The 18,558-nt window shown below is 39.4% G+C and overlaps 1 protein-coding gene across 1 annotated transcript; it reads right to left on the minus strand.

Annotated features, from left to right (window-relative positions):
* Positions 1 to 239: 239 nt before the first annotated feature.
* Positions 240 to 17,897, minus strand: LOC101165626 (homeobox protein aristaless-like 4). Its single transcript, XM_023953432.1, has 4 exons — positions 17,225 to 17,897; positions 7,844 to 8,166; positions 4,064 to 4,192; positions 240 to 3,121 (listed from the first exon to the last, which is right to left on the minus strand). Exons 1-4 carry the CDS (start codon positions 17,574 to 17,576, stop codon positions 2,813 to 2,815), a joined length of 1,113 nt encoding a protein of 370 aa, XP_023809200.1. The 5' UTR covers positions 17,577 to 17,897; the 3' UTR covers positions 240 to 2,812.
* Positions 17,898 to 18,558: the final 661 nt, after the last annotated feature.

The following is an 18,558-nucleotide window of genomic DNA, read 5'->3' on the forward strand; positions in this document are numbered from 1 at the left end:
GGAGCTGACTATGAAAGTGTTGTCATGGACGGTGATGCAGGAGTGTAAAAGGCACCAAAAGGGATTCTTTTGGCATAAAAAGTTATTTTTGCTTGAAAAATGTTTGCCTTTCTCAACTTTTTATGACATCATTTGTTCAGCTGAAGCAGTTATAGCCTGAAGAGCATCAACAGCACCATTTATAGATGTTCCCACTGATCACACCAAGCCGGAATTAGTTTAAATAATTCTGTCTCAAATTGCAATAACTTATTGACCTTTAATCACAAAACAAACCAGCAGATTCATGCTCTTAATTCGAAAGTTACACAAACATGAGAAGATTGCATATAAAGAGAAGGGAAAAACAGTTCAAACACATTTAAAACAATTATTACACACATTTCAGAAAAGTGATGCACTCCAATACTTGATACATTGAGTCAAAATAAACCAAAAGTCTCGTGACACTTCAGTCCACTTTTCATGCACAACAGAGCACATGTTTGCATCTTCTTTACTGAAGTTCAGTAGTATAAAAATTATGAGAAAGTTTGACATAAAAAGATCAATCAAGGCTGGAGTCATGCAGAAGTGCCTAAAACATGATTGAATTGATGTATGTACCAAGTTCCACATCATGTTTCAGTCCATGCTGGAAAAAAAAAAGTTCAGTAAACCTGAGCAGTGCCATTGTTTTTGTTTTGTTTTTCTGCAGGGGAACAATCTCTGGAAAACGGAGTGATGCACAGACGGTCCCGTCCATCCTGACATACAATCCTCCACAAGGCTCAGTGTTAATTAAAAAGCCTTCTTGGCGCGGCTGTGCTTTCGACAGTGCAGCTTTAGGCTGGTGGACGCGGTGGAAGTGAATGAAGGGAGAGGCACAGTGTGGTGTGTGATAGGAGGGGTGCATCTTTGAAAGTAGAGCTTTGACAGCTGAGGGGGGGGGGGGGGGGGAGCATGTGTGAGGCATGTTTGTTTTGCATTTACCCCCTGAGCACAGCTGTGTGCACTGTCCTTTTTCCCAGAACACCGGAACACAGCAGACGCCCTCACGGCTCACCCTCCGACCACCCCCTCATCGGGCCCCCACGGACCCATCTGAAAGGATTTATCCCTGTCTTGTAAGATCTGTCGTCTATACATGCACATGCTTGAATGACTTTTCATATCGGCTCTTACAAAATAAGGAAAAAATGGGGTTCATTTTAGGGAATGAAGGATGGCTGCTTCTCCCTAGAGAACACAATCTGCTAAAAATAAAATAAAATATAGGACTTTGTGATGGAAGAACTAATTTGCTGTTAGTGTCTCTAAAGGAAGTCATCACCTGAAACAAAACAATTCATTTTGTCAACAACATTCCCTATAAAATATGAGAAAAATGGTTACAGCCCAACTTAGTCTGGATTATTTTCTTTACTCTCAAAGCCCTTGAAACATGTTGTTCAAATAGTAACACGAGTAGAAATTACTCCAATAATACTCAGGAGTCACATGATTTCTTTTAACATTATCTGAGGACCCTCCATAAACCACATCTCGCAGATTAAAGAAGACACAGATTATTTTTTTTCAAGTTAAAAAATGTCTAAAACAGCAGAAATGTCTTTGATTATGTATTAACTTTGTTCATATTTTTTTTCAGCAATTGAAATTTAGAAAAGCTATCAGGAAATGACCCAAAATCTAGATTCTGATTTTATCTGTGAGATTTTTTTAACAGGAAAAAAGAAAAAACATGAAAACAGAGTTATGAGGTTGAAAACAAAAGTGCTTTGTCTGTGGTATTCGGTTTTAAAGCTGCTGAAGTGACAGAAGCTTTTAAAGTACTGATGCAGTAATGAAGCTGCCAAAAAGTGACGTCTGATGTCAGAAAAAACATTCAGTTTTTATGGGCTATTAGTAAGAAAAAATACTGTACATATGAAGGAACCTGAAAGAATATGAAGAGAAGAGAATGTGTCTTTAGAAAAAAAAACTTTAAATGCTGCTTTTGTATTCATGTGAGAGAAATGTTATGGAAATTGTATGTTTCAGAAGATGTTTTGACTTTTACAGCTTCTGATCTGAAATCTCATGAGAGGTTTATGACAGCGGTTTAGTTTATGGCTTTCTCTGACATGTAAATGAAACCAAAACAAAGTGATGAATGAATAGTCCTCCAAACCCTCACAGCCTCAAGAGGGTGTCTTCTGGTTCCTGTGTCGTTTCTGGCTGTTTACACAACTAATAGGCATCACTTTTGCCCGAAGCCTGCCAGAAAAGCAACGTGAAGCATCTATTTGCTCCTCCCATGTTTCCTCCTCAATCTCTTTTTCTCTCTGGCAGAAGCAGGTGGATCCCTCACAAACTAAAATGACCAGATCTCACCAAATCCTATGTTTTTATGCGTTTGTTTCATTAGTGTTGCTGTGTTGTTGTTGTTGTTTTTTTTACCATAAAATAACTCAGATTTTTCCTGGGTCAATGATGAGGATCACTGTGAAATGGATGGAACAGTAAACCAACTGAATTTTGAATTAAAAAAAAATATTCAGCTGAAAGGAAAAACATGAACACTTTTAAATTTAAATAACAAAGTAAAATCCAAACTGTCCCAAACAAAATTTTTTGTATTTGAGCAAATAAGTGCATATGTTTGTCTGAAATTCTGACAATTTTCATCTCTACCCACCAGGTTACCCTGTAGGAACTGACTCAGAGACACAAACTGCCGTCTCTGCATATTTCCATTACAGAAGGATCTAGATGCAGCATTTCTGTTGGTGTTGCTGCTTCGCTCTTCACAGATGCTACAGCATCGTCAGCACAGTCCCTGATCATCCCATCATGTGGCCCAAGAAATGGCTGCGCTGTGCTCTTTGGCTTTCATGCGCAAAGCTGCAATACTGGAGGACTTGCGGTCAGGGTCCATGTTGAGATCGTACGTGTTGATACCGGGGGATCCGCCAAACAGGCTGCCCATGTGAGGCTGTCCCATGTGACCCCCGGGGCTGGGAACACCCAGGAAGTCAGAGACCCCGCTGGCAGAGTGGGGGTGAGGAGTCATGCAGGGGGTAATAGTGTCGCAGGGCACAACACAGCCTGGAACGGGAGACGCAGCACTGCTGCCACTGAGCCAAGACGGGTTCTGAATCTAAAAGAACAACGTGAGCAATTCACAGAGGGGAAGACAAAAAAGGCTTTTATTTAAAAGCGCTTAAATCAGTTATCGTCATTAGCTCAAAATTGACTATAAAGTCCAACATGTTATATTTATTTATTTATTCAGTTCTATTTTCTGTTGCTATCACATCTACTCACTTAAATTAACAGAAATATTTCTGGCACTCAAGGTCAATATTGTTGGTATCCCACTATCAGAGTAAGAAAACATACAATGGTCATTGTAATAGGTTGTCAGAATGTCAGGAAGACTGATAAAATAGCATTTTAATGATTATTAACCAATGAAAATCAAACATTGGCTTTGAACTGCAGTTTTACAGATTAAAAATGACCATGATATCTAAATCCTAGGGAAATTGGCTAAACCATGTGGGAAACCCACCCTTTGAACCAGACACAATTGAAGCAGTTCTCTCATGAGGAACAGGCTGGTAACACCTGTTGACAGGTGTCGCACTGACACCTGCAGAAAATATTTGATTGACTTGACATGGTTGTGTAACCACATTTGGAATTAATGCTTTTATGCAGTTTCATTTTCATATGATTATTGCTTTCATTTTGTTTATCAAAAACTCAGTCCATTAGGATTTTCAGAAAATTTACGATTGTTTTGACTTTGGTCAGATTCAAAATGTTTTAGTGAGCTTTATGGATTTTTTAAAATGCCTATTATTACATTGCCAGTTCTAAAATATAGGTTGTTGTGAAGAGTGATTATCAGTTATAACAAAAAAAACCCACATCTTGTCAATTTCAACATCATTAATTTTAGTAAAACAAGTCAACCATATAAGTTTGTTGCTGACAGGACAGCAGAAAATTTACTGTGTAAATAGTTTATTCATTAAAACTCATTAGCAGGCTTGATCTTAGTAGACAGATGTGTGACAGAGCTTTATTTCTGTACCTGTGCGTAGTTCTCTGGACGTGTTAGAAGAGGAAGCTCATAAGCAGTTGAGAAATGTGTTCGGACCTGCTGCATCTGGCCAAAACGCTCCCTCTTCCTCCACTTTGCTCTGCGGTTCTGGAACCACACCTGTAAGATAAAATCGATTCAATATGTTAAAAAATTTTTTTTTGACATTTTATCAAAAAAATCACGACAGCTTTCTATTCTCTACATGGAGTGGCATCTGGGGTCAAACAGAGACCAAAAAAAACACCAGAAACAAGGAGGTGGCGTGTTCAAACTCAGTGCAGCCTTCGCTTCAACTGTAAAGGAAGCACTCTTCTATAGATATAAATCTAAGGTTCTGTTTCAAATGGAAAAATGTTCCCATGCCGAGCTGCCAGAAGAGCAGCACATAAAGAAAACCTTTAAATGTGAGCTTTCAGTGCACAGGCATGCAGAAGTTACGTGAGTGCATGACAGGAGACAGAGTTGGAAATGGTTAAGATGAGGTCGAGGTAGCTTGTAAACAGTCTACCCGCTCTGGCATTCCCCTAAAAAAAAAATGCAGACACAGCCTTTGCTCCAACCTTAGCTTTTTTGGACGTCTGTCCAGAACGAGCACTTTCCATTTTCTGTAATTATCTTTGACATCTAAGACTGACTGTGTTGTTTACTGAAAACATGGCTGTGTTTGACTTCCCATCAGTCTGTGAGAGGGCAATCTAAATAAATAAATTTGCTTTTGGTGGGCTTTAGGTATCATCCACCATGTTTCTTATTAAAACTGTGAATCTAAATGTAAAGATTTGCTTACAACTCTCAACTCTCTTGTTGTAGCAACCAGTCTGGACTGATTATGACAAAAAAATAAGCAAGAAAGCATTTTTTTTGTTCAATTGCTTTGCTGATGGAAAAAAAACCATAACATTTTCCCTTCAAATTAACAGCTAATTTATTTTTCCTTGATATATTTATGACTTTTTCTTATAGCTCAACCCCAAAACCCCTGTTGTGATTTCATCCGTTGTAATAACTATCTATTAAAAATGTTTTGTCAGGTGCATGTCAAAATACATGCCCGCATCACCCCCCCATCTGCCAAGTCTGTTGGCTATTACACAGGGGGAACATATTTTTGTGTTGCACACTCTGCTTTGTGACAGTAATTGGTAAAGACCTTGACAGCTTAAGTAGCTGGTAGACTTTCAATGAGGCTTTATTTATGTTACAGCCCCAGAGAGAAAGAGCAGAGAAATGCCAAACGCCGGCCCCCAGCAGGAGAGCCGTACGGGGCCCAAAACACTTTGAAGTGAAAGAGTGACTCCCAGGATTGATCGTCTGCCTCTGCTGTCACTCATTTCAGAAGTACAATGAAACTCCAGGCTGAGCCTGGCTTCAGTTTCCAACAAGACACGTTTTGAGGATCATCTGTTACCACGTCAGTTCTTAGTCCCTATTTTAGCTGTAGTTCACAGTATATTTACTTAAAATACATATCAGGAAAGTGATGTTTCTTTTGCTAAAATTCATTTATGACAATGACAGTTTTTGTTTTGGAATGAACTTTAAAGAGTGCTAGGCTACATTCACACTGCCCTCTGCAACGCTCATTCAAGTGACCACTTCCAATGAAAAGAACATGTAGACGCACATTTCGGGCTTTCACTTTCAGAACTCTCATGCTCAAGTGTCGCTATGCAAGTTTTGAAGTCAGTTTTCAGAAGCGTAACCACTGAGCCCATCTTGAAAGTTAAACCAGTTGAACTTTGACCAATCAGGGACTCAGATTTTGTTTTTTTTTGTATGGATGGCGTCCTTTTAAACTCACAGAAGTACCAACCATTTGAAAACTGACCATGGAAGAGAAATGAATATTTGCAACCTGTGTCCGGATGGCCACAGACACCAAGTTTTTTTATGTACTGGAAAGATGCTGTGAAATAAAAAGCCTAAAACAAGATTTGTGAGATTTGCACCGCTTTGACATTTCGCAGAGAGCACCTTCAGGTAACACAGGCTCATTGTGAACAGAGCATAACAAGTACTGTTCTACTTCTGTTCCTGCTGAATGCGATCATTGCTCAGCAGGGCACACCCACTCCATCTTCCTGCCATGTGTTCCTGTTTGGTGAAAAAAGGTTAAAAACCACTCTGCAGGATGAAGCTTTGTCCCAGGTAATATTTTGATGTTTGATGTGTAAAATTAAATACCCCTGGACCTCTTCAGCATTCCCGTGAATCGGCACAGAGAAGGTCAGATCAGCTTCTTGTCTTTCAGCTATAAACTAGCGGGTGAACCTACGTTGCTCCGGTGAACTCCTCATCAAATGCCATTTTTGGTTCTCTGGATTATCAGAGCAGCAAATCTAGGAAATGCGATGCTACTGAAACCCATGAACCTTGACCTTCTGACCCTTTCCGTGTAGTCTGTGTGAGATGCTGATCTGAACTCACTCTCTTCCTTTGAAACCCTGAGACTGAAAAAGCAAACAATGTCCAGCTCAGGTCCCTTTTTTTATTATTTTGTATGAAAACCACCAGATTCTTCGTCTGGTCTCTGTTTTTTTCTCAAAAGATCAAAAAAGTCTATAGGTTTTTTAGGTGAGCTTTTCATAAGCTGAGAGCTTTTTTTTCTTAACATTTTTCCTTGCTCCAGATGCTGAACTGATGAGCTGTGAGTGCTTTTGTGTGCAAAAAGACCTGAATAAAGTTCAGAACTCTTTTTCTGACTGACAAGGCATCTTGTGTCTTTTATCTTCTGACTTGAGTGTTTAAGAGGACCGCTGGGAGAGCTGTAAAAGCTGGATCCATCTGAGGCAGGCAGGGCCTGCGATAGCACTCGCAGCAGAGCGGCATACCTTCAGAGACGCAGGGATGAGTTATAACCCTGTGTCCTCACACGCTTCCTGTGCTTCCCGCTGAACGCTCCAACTCATCGTGTCGAAGATCCAGCTCTTACCCCATCCACCGCTTGCCACTGACACATCGAAAATGGAGCCAGACTATTGAATATATTCATCGTTTCAGCAAAAACTGGAAGACACATGCCTGGAAACAGACTAGAAATATCTGTCCCCACATTAATCAAACCCCAGGAGAAATGTTTCACACCTGCCCGGAGAGTCCACAGCGGGGGCACATTCTTTTCAGAACAGGATGTTAATGAAAGAAAAACACCCAAAAAATCCAGGGGCTTTGGATGTCAACCACCACACAGACACAGGGTGCTGAAGTGGTGGAGGGGTCATTTTTTTATTGATATGCATAACAGCTTTTATCACCATTTCTGTGGAAAATGTATCCATAAAATGACATAAAAACTTTCTATCAGTTTGGAAGCTAAAGCGTTAAAGTTCAATGGCAAAATGCCACTGAGGCATCCCAAAGAAACACACGGCAGAGTGACTTGTTTATGAAAGTCTGTTCTCTTCAATACTGCACATATGAAGCCCAGGCAGCTCAACCTCAGCCCCCTGGGCCCCCTGGCCTCAGTTACCTCCTACTCCCCCACTCTTCCCTCTGACTCCCACATTACCAGATAAATCTCTTGTGTTGTTCTGTGAGTGACGTTATCTTTGCAGGGCTGCACATGTCTTAAGATCCGCGAGGTGAGTCTGTTTAAATCCTGCTTTGTCAGGATGAAGAGGTCTTTTCCGAAGTTGATAGCAGAAACATGTGGATGCATTAGGATTTTTGTAAATAATATAACATTATATAGAAATACGTGTAATTGGAAATGTCACATAGCAGATGTGCTGGGGATGAAACCCCATTGCATCAGGTTTGCTGCATTACCTGCACACGGGCTTCAGTCAGATCAGTCCTCAGTGCCAGCTGTTCCCGCGCGTAAACATCTGGATAGTGCGTCTTCTGGAAAACCTTCTCCAGCTCTTCCAGCTGATAGCTGGTGAAGGTGGTGCGATTGCGTCTCTTCTTGCCTTTGTTGCTTTCGCTGCCATCAGGCTTGTCCAGCGTGCTGGCTAAGTCATGGCCCGGCGGACGATCAGAACCTGCCTTCACACTCGGATCCTTCACGGACAAGTATCTGTTGTCCATTCCAGCCGGGTCAGAGTCTGGAGCCAAGTCCGAGTCAGTCAGACCAGAGCTATCTTTACCTGCTGAGGAGCAAAGAGGATGAATTACCATCAAATTATTATTTCAATTAGCCTTTACACCATACTAATCTAAACCTTTTTTTTCTCTTTAAAGAAATTCTTTCCAGTTGGAACAAACTTGAGTTCGTTGGTGTTTACTTACATATACAATAAGTGCAAAGCTTTGACTCTGTCATACAGAAAATCATCATTTATGAAATTTGGACTTTTGGATTCTTTTGGTTTTTGAAGGAATCTCTGTGCTTGGTCATTAAGTATGAGTATTTATGTGTCCATATTAAGGTGAGGGGAAGGAGCTGCTTGCAGCTTCCAGTTGTGGTTAACAGATCATCCTTTAAAGTCCCACTCCGATCATCTTTTGATCTATTATAAAAACGTTCCCAGTGGTCTTTTAATTATGAATAGGCTGTTTCATTTTCAAGGACATATTTCTGCATAGTGACAGGAGTTCATTAAAAATTTGCCTCTGAGTTCTCAGTGGGACCATTGGTGTGGAGCAACCTCACCCCGCTTCCCTTCTCCATTGCTGAGAGCTCGGAGCATGGAGAGCTCTGTGACATATTTCCTACATCACAATTGCAAACTTTTTTCAAACAGAATTTTTTTGTCTACTCCTGATTCACTGCAATTTGAGTAAATAATTACTCTTTATTTTTTTTAAACATGTCCTCTATCATGAGAAAAAATAATGTCACAAGAATGTGTTGAAAACACCAACAAAACAATTTTCGTTGGAGGGGATTTTTAAGGTGAGTGAAAATTGCACATCTTTGCTTTTTGGAAAAACTCTTTCCCGCAGGACCCCCACTCCCCCAATCACCCTCTCCTAACCCTCAGATGCATCAGGTCTGACTGTAAAATCACCTGCATCACAGCCACATTTCTGCAAAAGAGTTTCCAGCCAAGCACAAGAGATAGAAAAACAATCCTTTTTCTTTCTGTCACACAGTGGATTTATTCATGGCCACAAAATAACTGTAAAACCTCAGGCAGCTCTCTGAATATAAATTTCCACAGATTTGTCTTTGCCTGTGTCCCTGTGTGAGCTGGCAGGTTGGTTTTCCCTGTAGACCGAACATACCCACTGATTGATTATTATGCATTCACATCGGATTACAGCTGGTAATATGTGTGCATGGCCTCAAGGGAGAGAAGTTTTTTTTTTCCAGATTTAGTCTAGTGGTGAGCCTCGTCTGTGCACTTACTAAGATATTTTTAGGAGTGACGAGATCTCTGTGCATCCACTTATCCACAGATTTGTCAGGTTAGAACCACAAAATAAGATTGTATGTTATGTGTCCTTAAAAACTGAAGACACTAATTAAGATCTTGTCCAACCATTTATCCAACCCTCCATCTATCTGACCTATACCCATTATGCTACATTCAGTTCGCTCTTAGCAATGTGCATTCACGTGGCCACTTCTAAGGAAAAGTCTATGTAAACACATGTAAATGCATGTTTCGAGTTTCTGTGTTCAAAACTCTTGCGTTCATGCATACCATGCAGGTTTTTACAACCATTTTCAGGCTCTACTTGCAAAACGCTCGGCCACTGAACATGTGTTGCAAGTTAAACCAGGTCAAATGTTGACCAATCCGGGACTCAGATTTGGTAGTGACATATGGATAACGTTGCAGTTTGAAAACTGATAATGGAGGAGAAATTAATAATTGCGGTTCAAGCCCGGCTTGAATTATATAACACCAAGTCTTTCCTATTTCGGAAAAAAGCCTGGTGAAAGAATAAGCCGGGTGAAAAAAAATTTACGAGATTTGCACCACTTCGACATTTCGCACTAAGCCACCTCCAACTGGCAGACATGCACTAGTGAACAGTAGAAAAAGAAAACACACTGTGGGCTAAATTCAAATTTAAGAATGTGTGTTTAGTGTGAGTCAAATGCCCAGTGCTGGAGATTCATGATAATGTTAATATGCTTAGTGTGTTTGGAATACTTAGTCCCCAGGATCAAAAGTCACATTGTGTACATTTTTTGCTGTCATATACCGTTTGTTGGATTCAGAAGAGCTTTCATTCAATTTCTCTAAAACATGCAACTTCAAAGGGTTGCATGTCATTACGCACTAAAGAAACCAAAACACTGTAAATATTTAAAAAGCCAACAAACCATCAAAGCGTCACTTTTTTTTAGTCCCCCACTCACCCCCCAATAAGTCAAACATTCTTAAAATTTAAGAAATATTCTTTAAAAAAAAATATATATATTGCCAATGGGGTCAGAAATTTTTCCTGTAAGACCAAAACTGAGATAATTTTTCTTGAAATAAGGGTCCTTTCACTTTCTTAAGATTTCGTTTTTGTTTTACCAATAAAAAAATTCCATTAAAATCCCACATAATTAAATGTTTAAGCTCAACGGTAAAGAAACTGTTTGAAAATATTTTATTTTGATTGATTTGTAGTTTTTAAGTAATGGCATGAAATTTACCTAATGTCACATAAAGAGAAAAACACTTCACAAACTTACAAAGAAAAACAAAGTTGTGGCAAAATGTTATGAACATACATAAGTTGTTTTCTGAATGTGCTCCCTGCAGAGGCCCTCTTTAAATAAACAATGCATTCATTTTACTTCTTTATAATAATTTTTGTAATAAGAGTCGATCTCTTTACAACATTTCGCCCTAGCACTCTGGATTATCCAGTAATGGACTAGATGCTTTTATTTGCTTCGAGATTCAACAGACAGGCCTGCCGAGCAGAGTCGGATGTGGTCACGCGCTGTCCATGACAAAAACACAGCTCGCCATGCTTGAAGGAAAGCAAATGTTTTATCTCCACGCAAATATCATTGTTATTTAATCATATTTGGCATCCACGATCCCCATGGAGAGCAGTCTGTTTGAAATCGTGAGGCCTCTGCTGATCAAAGGCAGCTGTATAGATAGTATTACTGATCTTTTTTTGGCCAGAACAGGATAAAGTGACAGTCTCAAGCTTTTTGTAGCTTTGCACCATGCCGTCCGTAGCTGTGAGGCTCAAGGTGAGCCCTCCTGCAGGAAACGCCATATGTACAGAGATCATAGAAGCCTTACAACAAGACCAGCCAATCAAGAAAGAAAAATGGGACACTGGTGGAGAACAGTCTACACCAAAAGCCCTGTCACTCTTCATATGTACCCTTTTATTATTACATGAAAGACTTAGCAACAACTTCAGTTGTGAACTGATGAATGCAGTGTGAATGCAGTTTTTGGCTCAAGCTAGTTCCTGTGAAAATCCACAGGAATCCCTTTTTTTAGGCAAAAATGTAGTTTGACAGACCTGTTACAACCACAGAATGTTCTGTTTTCACTGCAGTGGATCCAGCAGCCAGCATGTGCTCCACTTGCCGTGCAGAGTGAGGAAAGATGTGTCTGCAGCTCTGAGCAAACAGAGCAAAAAGCTCTGCACAAATGAATGTAAAGAGTCAGGGAGAAGCTATTTCACCATCAGTGTGAGTAAATCTGTTGGTTTATGTTTTCACTTTTTAGCTGTGGTTATTAACACTATATTATTAGACTTCCTCAATGCCATATACGGTATGTGTGTCAAGTTCATGTGGGCCGGACAACTACTGCTGCACAGCGGAAAACGAGGGTGCGACATCAAAGTGTAATTTAACTGGCTGTAAAGCGACAGGGCACCTTCCCTTAGTCTTTATTGCTTTGAATGAAGGAGGTCAACTCACTGTGTTAAGGGGAAATGCTATAAATCACACACCACACAGTCACTGAGCGAGATTAACAGCACGCTGGTCTAACTTTCGAAGATGGATTGTGAAATGGATGGAGAAAGCAGAGGAGAAAAACTGGACCCACAATTATTTTGTAGTTTGTTTTGCACAATCAAGTTAGAGATTTTGAATTGCAATAATAAATTATATTGTTTTGTATTTACCTTGGGTGGCTCTAAATGCAGAGCAAGCCTCGGATCCTGATAAAGAATAAATTATTAGGTATTCTAACTTAAAGAGTCTGGTTCTACAGTTGTCTAAAAGACAAACCAGTTAAACTGGGACTGAGACGGGTACTGTGTCACTTTTTTCTACTGTCACATTAAACTTGATTCTACCTTGCTCCTACTCCACAAAGTTCAAAAGGTCACAGATATAACATCAGGAACATCAGACAATTTTAACCTGTAAATTATTCTTGATTATTTCGTGGTGGATCCATGGCATTATAAAAAGAATAACTGCCTCTTCCAGGGTCAGAACTTCAACAGCCCCCAGATCTGTTAACCACCGTAAAACTTTAACATCACCTGAGTTAAAGTATCTGTAAGTGCTTCCATTCTTGCATTAGATGCAACCTTTTCATCATTTTACAGAAATTAAGTATTTTTAAACTTGATTGATAATCTCTACCGTTAAAAAGAAAACTTGATTAAGGGTTTTCTTGGACATTTATGAGCAATAAAACTTTTCAGGTTTTATTATTTGTTGAAATATTTGTGAAACCCATGCTTGATTGGGTTGAACGTGGTTTGTAGGATTTTGTTTTCCATCATGTCCTACAACCCACTCACTGTACAGGGTTTTCCAAAATTGGACCTATTATCCTTTAGAAGAAAACATGGAAATATATATGAACCTTTCTGCTTGATGTTTGATAATAATCAGTTTGTCAAGAAATACTCACCCATCATAAATGCAGTAGGCCTACTTAGACATAACAATGACTTATCTCTTGTGATTTGTTGGAACATTTCTAAACAGATTAGATGAAATACGAACAAACTTAAGTAACTGAATGACCAGAGAAAAAATGAAAAAGTATATTGTCTCTCTTGTAAGGACTCATTTGAGTCTTTTTTCAGTCTATCTTTTCCTCAGACTCCCATTCTTTTGTTTTATGAAGTAGCTGGAGCTCCTTCAATACATAAGAGGAAGCGTTTGCAATGGACAGTCCAAACAGGAACATGGAAAACCAAACATGAAAGAATAACAAAAATAATAAACATTGCGATTACATTTTGGTCATTGCAGTCTTTGATTGCTGTGGACCAAACCAAATGCGACCACGATTATGCTCACTCTCGCTTCTATCACAAACCTGGAATCTATGTTACTCAGTGCCTTAAGTAAATCCTCACCTGCACAGAGAAAACATGTTAACTCCACATAGAAAGATAAGGCTTGAACTTTCTGCTCCAATCTTCTCTGTTTCCCCAAGTTCTCCCCAAAAACGGAAAATTCCAGCATGTAAGGGCTTTGCGTGCGACTTACACAGAACAAATGAGAGTTTGCAGTTTAAGAAGATGTTAAAATATGAAAAGGACAACAATCTCTGTATGCATTTTATCAAGTTTTGTGAGAGAAAAATAAATTCAAATTTAGTACTTTTTTTTCCCCCAGTACTTTCTAAGCACTTGAACCTCGATAGTAAGTTGGTCTCACAAGTTTGAAAAAAATGTATTATAATAGTCCACTATCAGAAGACAAACCAACCATTCACTATATAAATTAATAGACTTTTTTTTCACCAAAGGCCAAACCCACAAATATATCTAACCATCCACCCATGAATCAAAGAATAAACAAGTGCACGAAGAAGGATACTTCAAAATGTAAGAAAGGATGGCAAACACATTTTTGAAGGGTCTAAATCCGAAAGCTAAGAAAGAGCTATTATCACTATCATTATTTTAGCATTATAAGTAGCAATAATGTTATTTTCCCATAAAAATAAGTTAAAAAACAAACACACTCCATTAAAATCTTTGATGGGACCATAAAAAAAGCAGCAACGCAGTGCATAAAACCAAACCTTAAAAAGCTTTTTTCCACTTTTACAATCATCAAATGTAAACTCACATTTGATAGACACATTGTGTCACATTTGATGGACACATTAACAGAAATAGAATTTCAAAGTAAAAATTATATCTGAGTTTACAAAAACGTTCAGAGCTGTGGCTATAAGTTTTGACAGTCGCTAATCTATGTTCAAGTTCAGAAACCGTAACACTGAGACCAAAGAAGCTTTTGGACCAGCCTTTTGCCTGGCTGTTCTCAGTCAACCATGCAAACAGAACCTAATGTAAATGAATCTGCCAAAATTTCAGCTAAATGGTAAAATGATCCTGAGTCCTTGTCACCTCCACTCATGTCGCTGACTTGCTGAAGCGTGCCTGGTTGAGAGGCTGGTTCCCATTACAGCCTGTTTTAAGCAATCCGCAGATGGCCACTGAATGACCATTGCTTGGCTTAAAAATGAAGATTGTACAAAAAGTATAAGGGACAAAACCTTATGTCACCTGAACATTAAACGTTTAACCCAGATAATGTACATTTGGATTGTGTTTTTCTACACTCACATCCCCAATTCTGACAGAAAACAAACTAAAAGTACACCGCAATGTTTCAAAAACAAAGAGCAACAGGAGACATGATCCTTTTACAATTAGCAAATCCTACAGTCACAAACGCACTCGCTTTGCCTCAAGGGAGCCGTTAAATGGAGCCAAACTCCAAATGTTGCAAAAGGCTCTGCTTTGACACCAGAGAGCTTCAGCTGGGGGTTTCAAATGGATTCTCTCTGCTGTGTGCATGCGGGGAGGACTCACTCTCTTCTCCAAACAGATGAGGGCAGGAAAGCTGAGCTAAAGGTCAGCACCTTCAGACACTGAGAGGAGGCACAGACACATCAAAAGAGGAAGTCTCTGGAGAGTCACAAAAACACAAAGGTGGCTGCTTCAAGCACATGAAGTAAGTCACTCATCTGTTCCCCAGGGCCTGTTGTTGTTGATTTTTTTTTAAATCATAGGCTTTCTCAGTCTCTTGTCCAATTTTTGGATGACCTGTTAACAAGTTCTTTACTGTTACTGATTGGTTAAAAAAAACATTTGTGTAACTCTGCTAATTTCCGTTTCTCTTGACACATTTGGGATCTCCCTGTCATCAATGGCTTCTCAATTTCCCCTTTTGTCTACATTTTCACCCTGTGATCCTGAACCCAATGCAATCAGCCCCCCCACCAACAGCTGCTAATTTTTAATACAACAAAATGTCAGCAAGTTGAGAGTAAACCAGGTATTTATTGCAACTTCGTAAATATTTAGCATGGAGCTCTTTCCTTTTCAATCCCTCAGAGGTTTCTTTACAGCTGACGGCTTCAGCTGCCGATATTTACGGGACGGGATCAGAACATGAAGCAAAACAATACAGCAAACCTCTGACAATTTTAAAGAGCGCGCCAGGGTCCGTAAAAACTTAAAAACAAGCAAATGCTCTGGTATTTGCCTAGAAAAACAGCAAGAATCATTTATCATTTTTCCTCCTCTGCATGATGTTTCAGTATTTGACATCTTCTAACTTTGATTTATTTGCAACCAGTTTGCAGAGAAAAACGTGTAACTGTTGATAATCGAATGAATAGCTGATTCAAGAAGATTCCAAGCTTTCATTAGCCTATAATTCCATTTAATCGTCAGCAAAATGTACAGAGATGAGGTTTCTTTTTTGAAGAGTAGAGTGGGCTGAATCACTGTGGGCAAGGAAATAAAAGCAAACAAAGACATTTGACATCTGAGTCATATTAGAGCATGTCTTCTCTGTAGTGCTGAGATGTTTTTTCCTGTCTTGTTCATGGTGAATCCGGTCATCAACCCTCCCTGTTATAAAACAAGAATGCTGGATGACCTGCACTGTCAGATCTTACTTTTAAAAGGTCCACAAAACACACTTATATAGACAAATTGAAAGAAAGTTTTACATTTTTATCAAGACTTCTTTTCATAAAACATATTGACATAATCTCAATCAGTATTAATAGCGATAAAATCTTGAACTCGGTAAAGTGGCTGCTTGATGCTTTGAAAGACAGATTCTGTCATTTTGGAGCCATATGACAGATTTGTCCCTGCGGGCTGAGGCGCTGACAAAGCCTCCTTAAAGTCTTCTCCAAACTCAAAGCACTCTGGACAGATTTGTGAAGAAATTTAGCTGATGACCTCATGCTTAAATACACCAGTCATGTGATAATTGTTTCATTTCAAACTTTTGTTAACCTAATTTTAGAACAAAAACCATTACATTTAGCAAAAAAATACTTTTTTTCACATAGTCTTGAACTTTCCAAACTGTATTATTTTAATGTTATTTGTGTGTTATTAAAGTAAAAAATAAGAGGTAAAAAAAAACAATTTCATTTGACAGTATACAACTTTTCATTATTTAAGACTTTATGACAGAGAAAATAGCGAGAGCATGGGATGCAACATTGCACATGGAGCGGCTTTTCCTTGAAGCAAAACATTTTCTCCCGTCAATATTCAATTTTTTTATTATATATATATATATATATATATATATATATATATATATATATATATATATATATATATATATATATATATATATATATATATACTTTTAAACCTCGTTGCAAACCTCAGTGAACGTGATGAACGTTCAAAAATCGCTTTGAAGCACACAAAAACAAGTAAATTCCAAAGCGGCCACTATTACGAGGTCAACGTTTTAGTCACGCCCTTATCAATCACCTCTTACAGCAGCACCCTTTCACAATTTAAATTTAATTGTATCCGAACACCAAGCCATAAGAAATGAAAATATCATCAATTTGGAGCTCACTGTTTGTGCCATCTGCGAACCCGGTAATTCAATTGTCCGACTCAAGTCCAACACAGCGGATTGTAATGTAGATTATCGCATTAAATAAACTCTAATTGAATTTTGATGCCTAAAGAGACAATTTAATAGTCGAGACGATTATCCTGTTCCTCCTCTTGACCTCCTAACGCGCTTCTGGGCCTCGGCTCTGCGCACTGCGATGCGCTCTCCTGCTGGAGACGCGCTTGTTGGTGATAAGCCGATGGGTGGAGGAGTTTTTGAGGATGACAGGAAGCAGAGCGGAGGAATTTTCTTAGTAAAAAAAATTATTAACAGGTGGGTTTACCGCCCATTTGCCTGGGTCAAGAATTTAGAACAGACTCTGTAAAAGAGGACTGACTTTAATAATATCGGGCTGCCACGCACTTAAGACTCCATCTATTGCCTTTCACCGTAAATGTCGTTCTGGCTCCACTCACCATAGCACGGGAGGACTCCGTTGGGTCCTCTTTCTTGCTGCAGTTTGTCGTCTTCTGGGGGTGTTTTGCAAGAAGACCTGTGCATGAAGAGATGGTATTTGCTGAAAGAGCCTTGCCCAGCTGCGGTGGCATCCAATGATTGGCACTCCTGCTCGAAGGGGCTCCTGGACTTTTCTCCGTAAGCCTGACCTTTGTTGGGCAGGAAGGAAGTGGGGCTGTATTTGGTGTCAGTAGCTGGAAACGTCCTAAAGTGGTCCGGCTGGTGATCCCTACTTTGCGCAGCAGCAGATGGGCTATAATATGAATCCATGGATGTCATGTCGCAGTATGAAATGCAAGTCTCGGCGTCCATTCCTAAAATAAGAGTCAAGAGGAGAACAAGACCAAACTTTTTTTTCCTTCCTTACTTCCTATCTCTCTTTTGGAAGAGGGAGCACAGGAAAGCCTTTCTCTGCCTACCTCCTTCACTCACACAAGCACGCACCCGCACTGCGGCGCGCACCGCTCCACAGCTGGGTTTGGTTAGAGAGAGAACGATTCCGATCTTTTCCAGGAACCGCTGTCGCTGACCAAACACTGAGAAGTCTCTCTCAGGTTGGAGCAGACCTGCACAAAGCCGTCTTTCCTCTGAGGATGAGACCCAGATCCTCTGGCTGCAGGACGCTTCTCCCGAGTGATTATGCTGATGACATGTGCGAGTTAGGTCGCCTATTAGCCAAAAAGAGGGGGGGGGGGGGGAGTTTGGAAAACAAGGGAGGGGGGCTCAACACATGACAATAATGAAGTTTGGATATGAATGAACCCATGAGTGACGGCCGGGGGCAGAGAGGGCACAATTTTATGCTTCATTCGCAACGGTTCATCAAGGGCAAACCATCCATATTCCATATTCAGTGTTTGCATCCATCTGTGGCTTTTGCTGAATTGTGTATTCACGCGTACGAAACGCATGTTTTAATTTACAACTGAACTTTACACATTTTCTTAATTTTTTAGTAAGAAAAATGTTTTAAAAATATCTACTTTCCAACAAACAACAGGAAATAATGACGTGACTTTGTTTTGCTTGTTTCACTTATGGCACCCGCGCTTTTATTTCTATTTTTGTTGAACACGTGCGCAAATGATCTTTTCAGACACCAGATGCCAATCACTCTTAAATATCTTCTATTGATATATATTTTTATTAAATTCTCAACAGTATTTCTATATGGAAGGAAAATAAATAATTATGTTTTCATTTTTATGGCAATAATGGCGCACAGATGGTAGCTTTTGAATTGATTTAGTGTGAAAATAGATAAAAAAAAAGACAATTGGAAGGTTTTATCTAA

Source organism: Oryzias latipes, chromosome 3, assembly GCF_002234675.1.
Source record: "Oryzias latipes chromosome 3, ASM223467v1".
Lineage (NCBI taxonomy): Eukaryota > Metazoa > Chordata > Actinopteri > Beloniformes > Adrianichthyidae > Oryzias > Oryzias latipes.

Excerpts from the sequence above, each read along its gene's own strand:
- LOC101165626 (XM_023953432.1), bottom strand. The coding sequence starts at position 17,576 with ATGGACGCCGAGACTTGCATTTCATACTGCGACATGACATCCATGGAT. Across the intron at positions 4,193-7,843 it reads TGACTGAAGCCCGTGTGCAG|GTGTGGTTCCAGAACCGCAG; the intron begins GTAATGCAGCAA and ends TTTATCTTACAG. Across the intron at positions 3,122-4,063 it reads GTCCAGAGAACTACGCACAG|ATTCAGAACCCGTCTTGGCT; the intron begins GTACAGAAATAA and ends TTGTTCTTTTAG.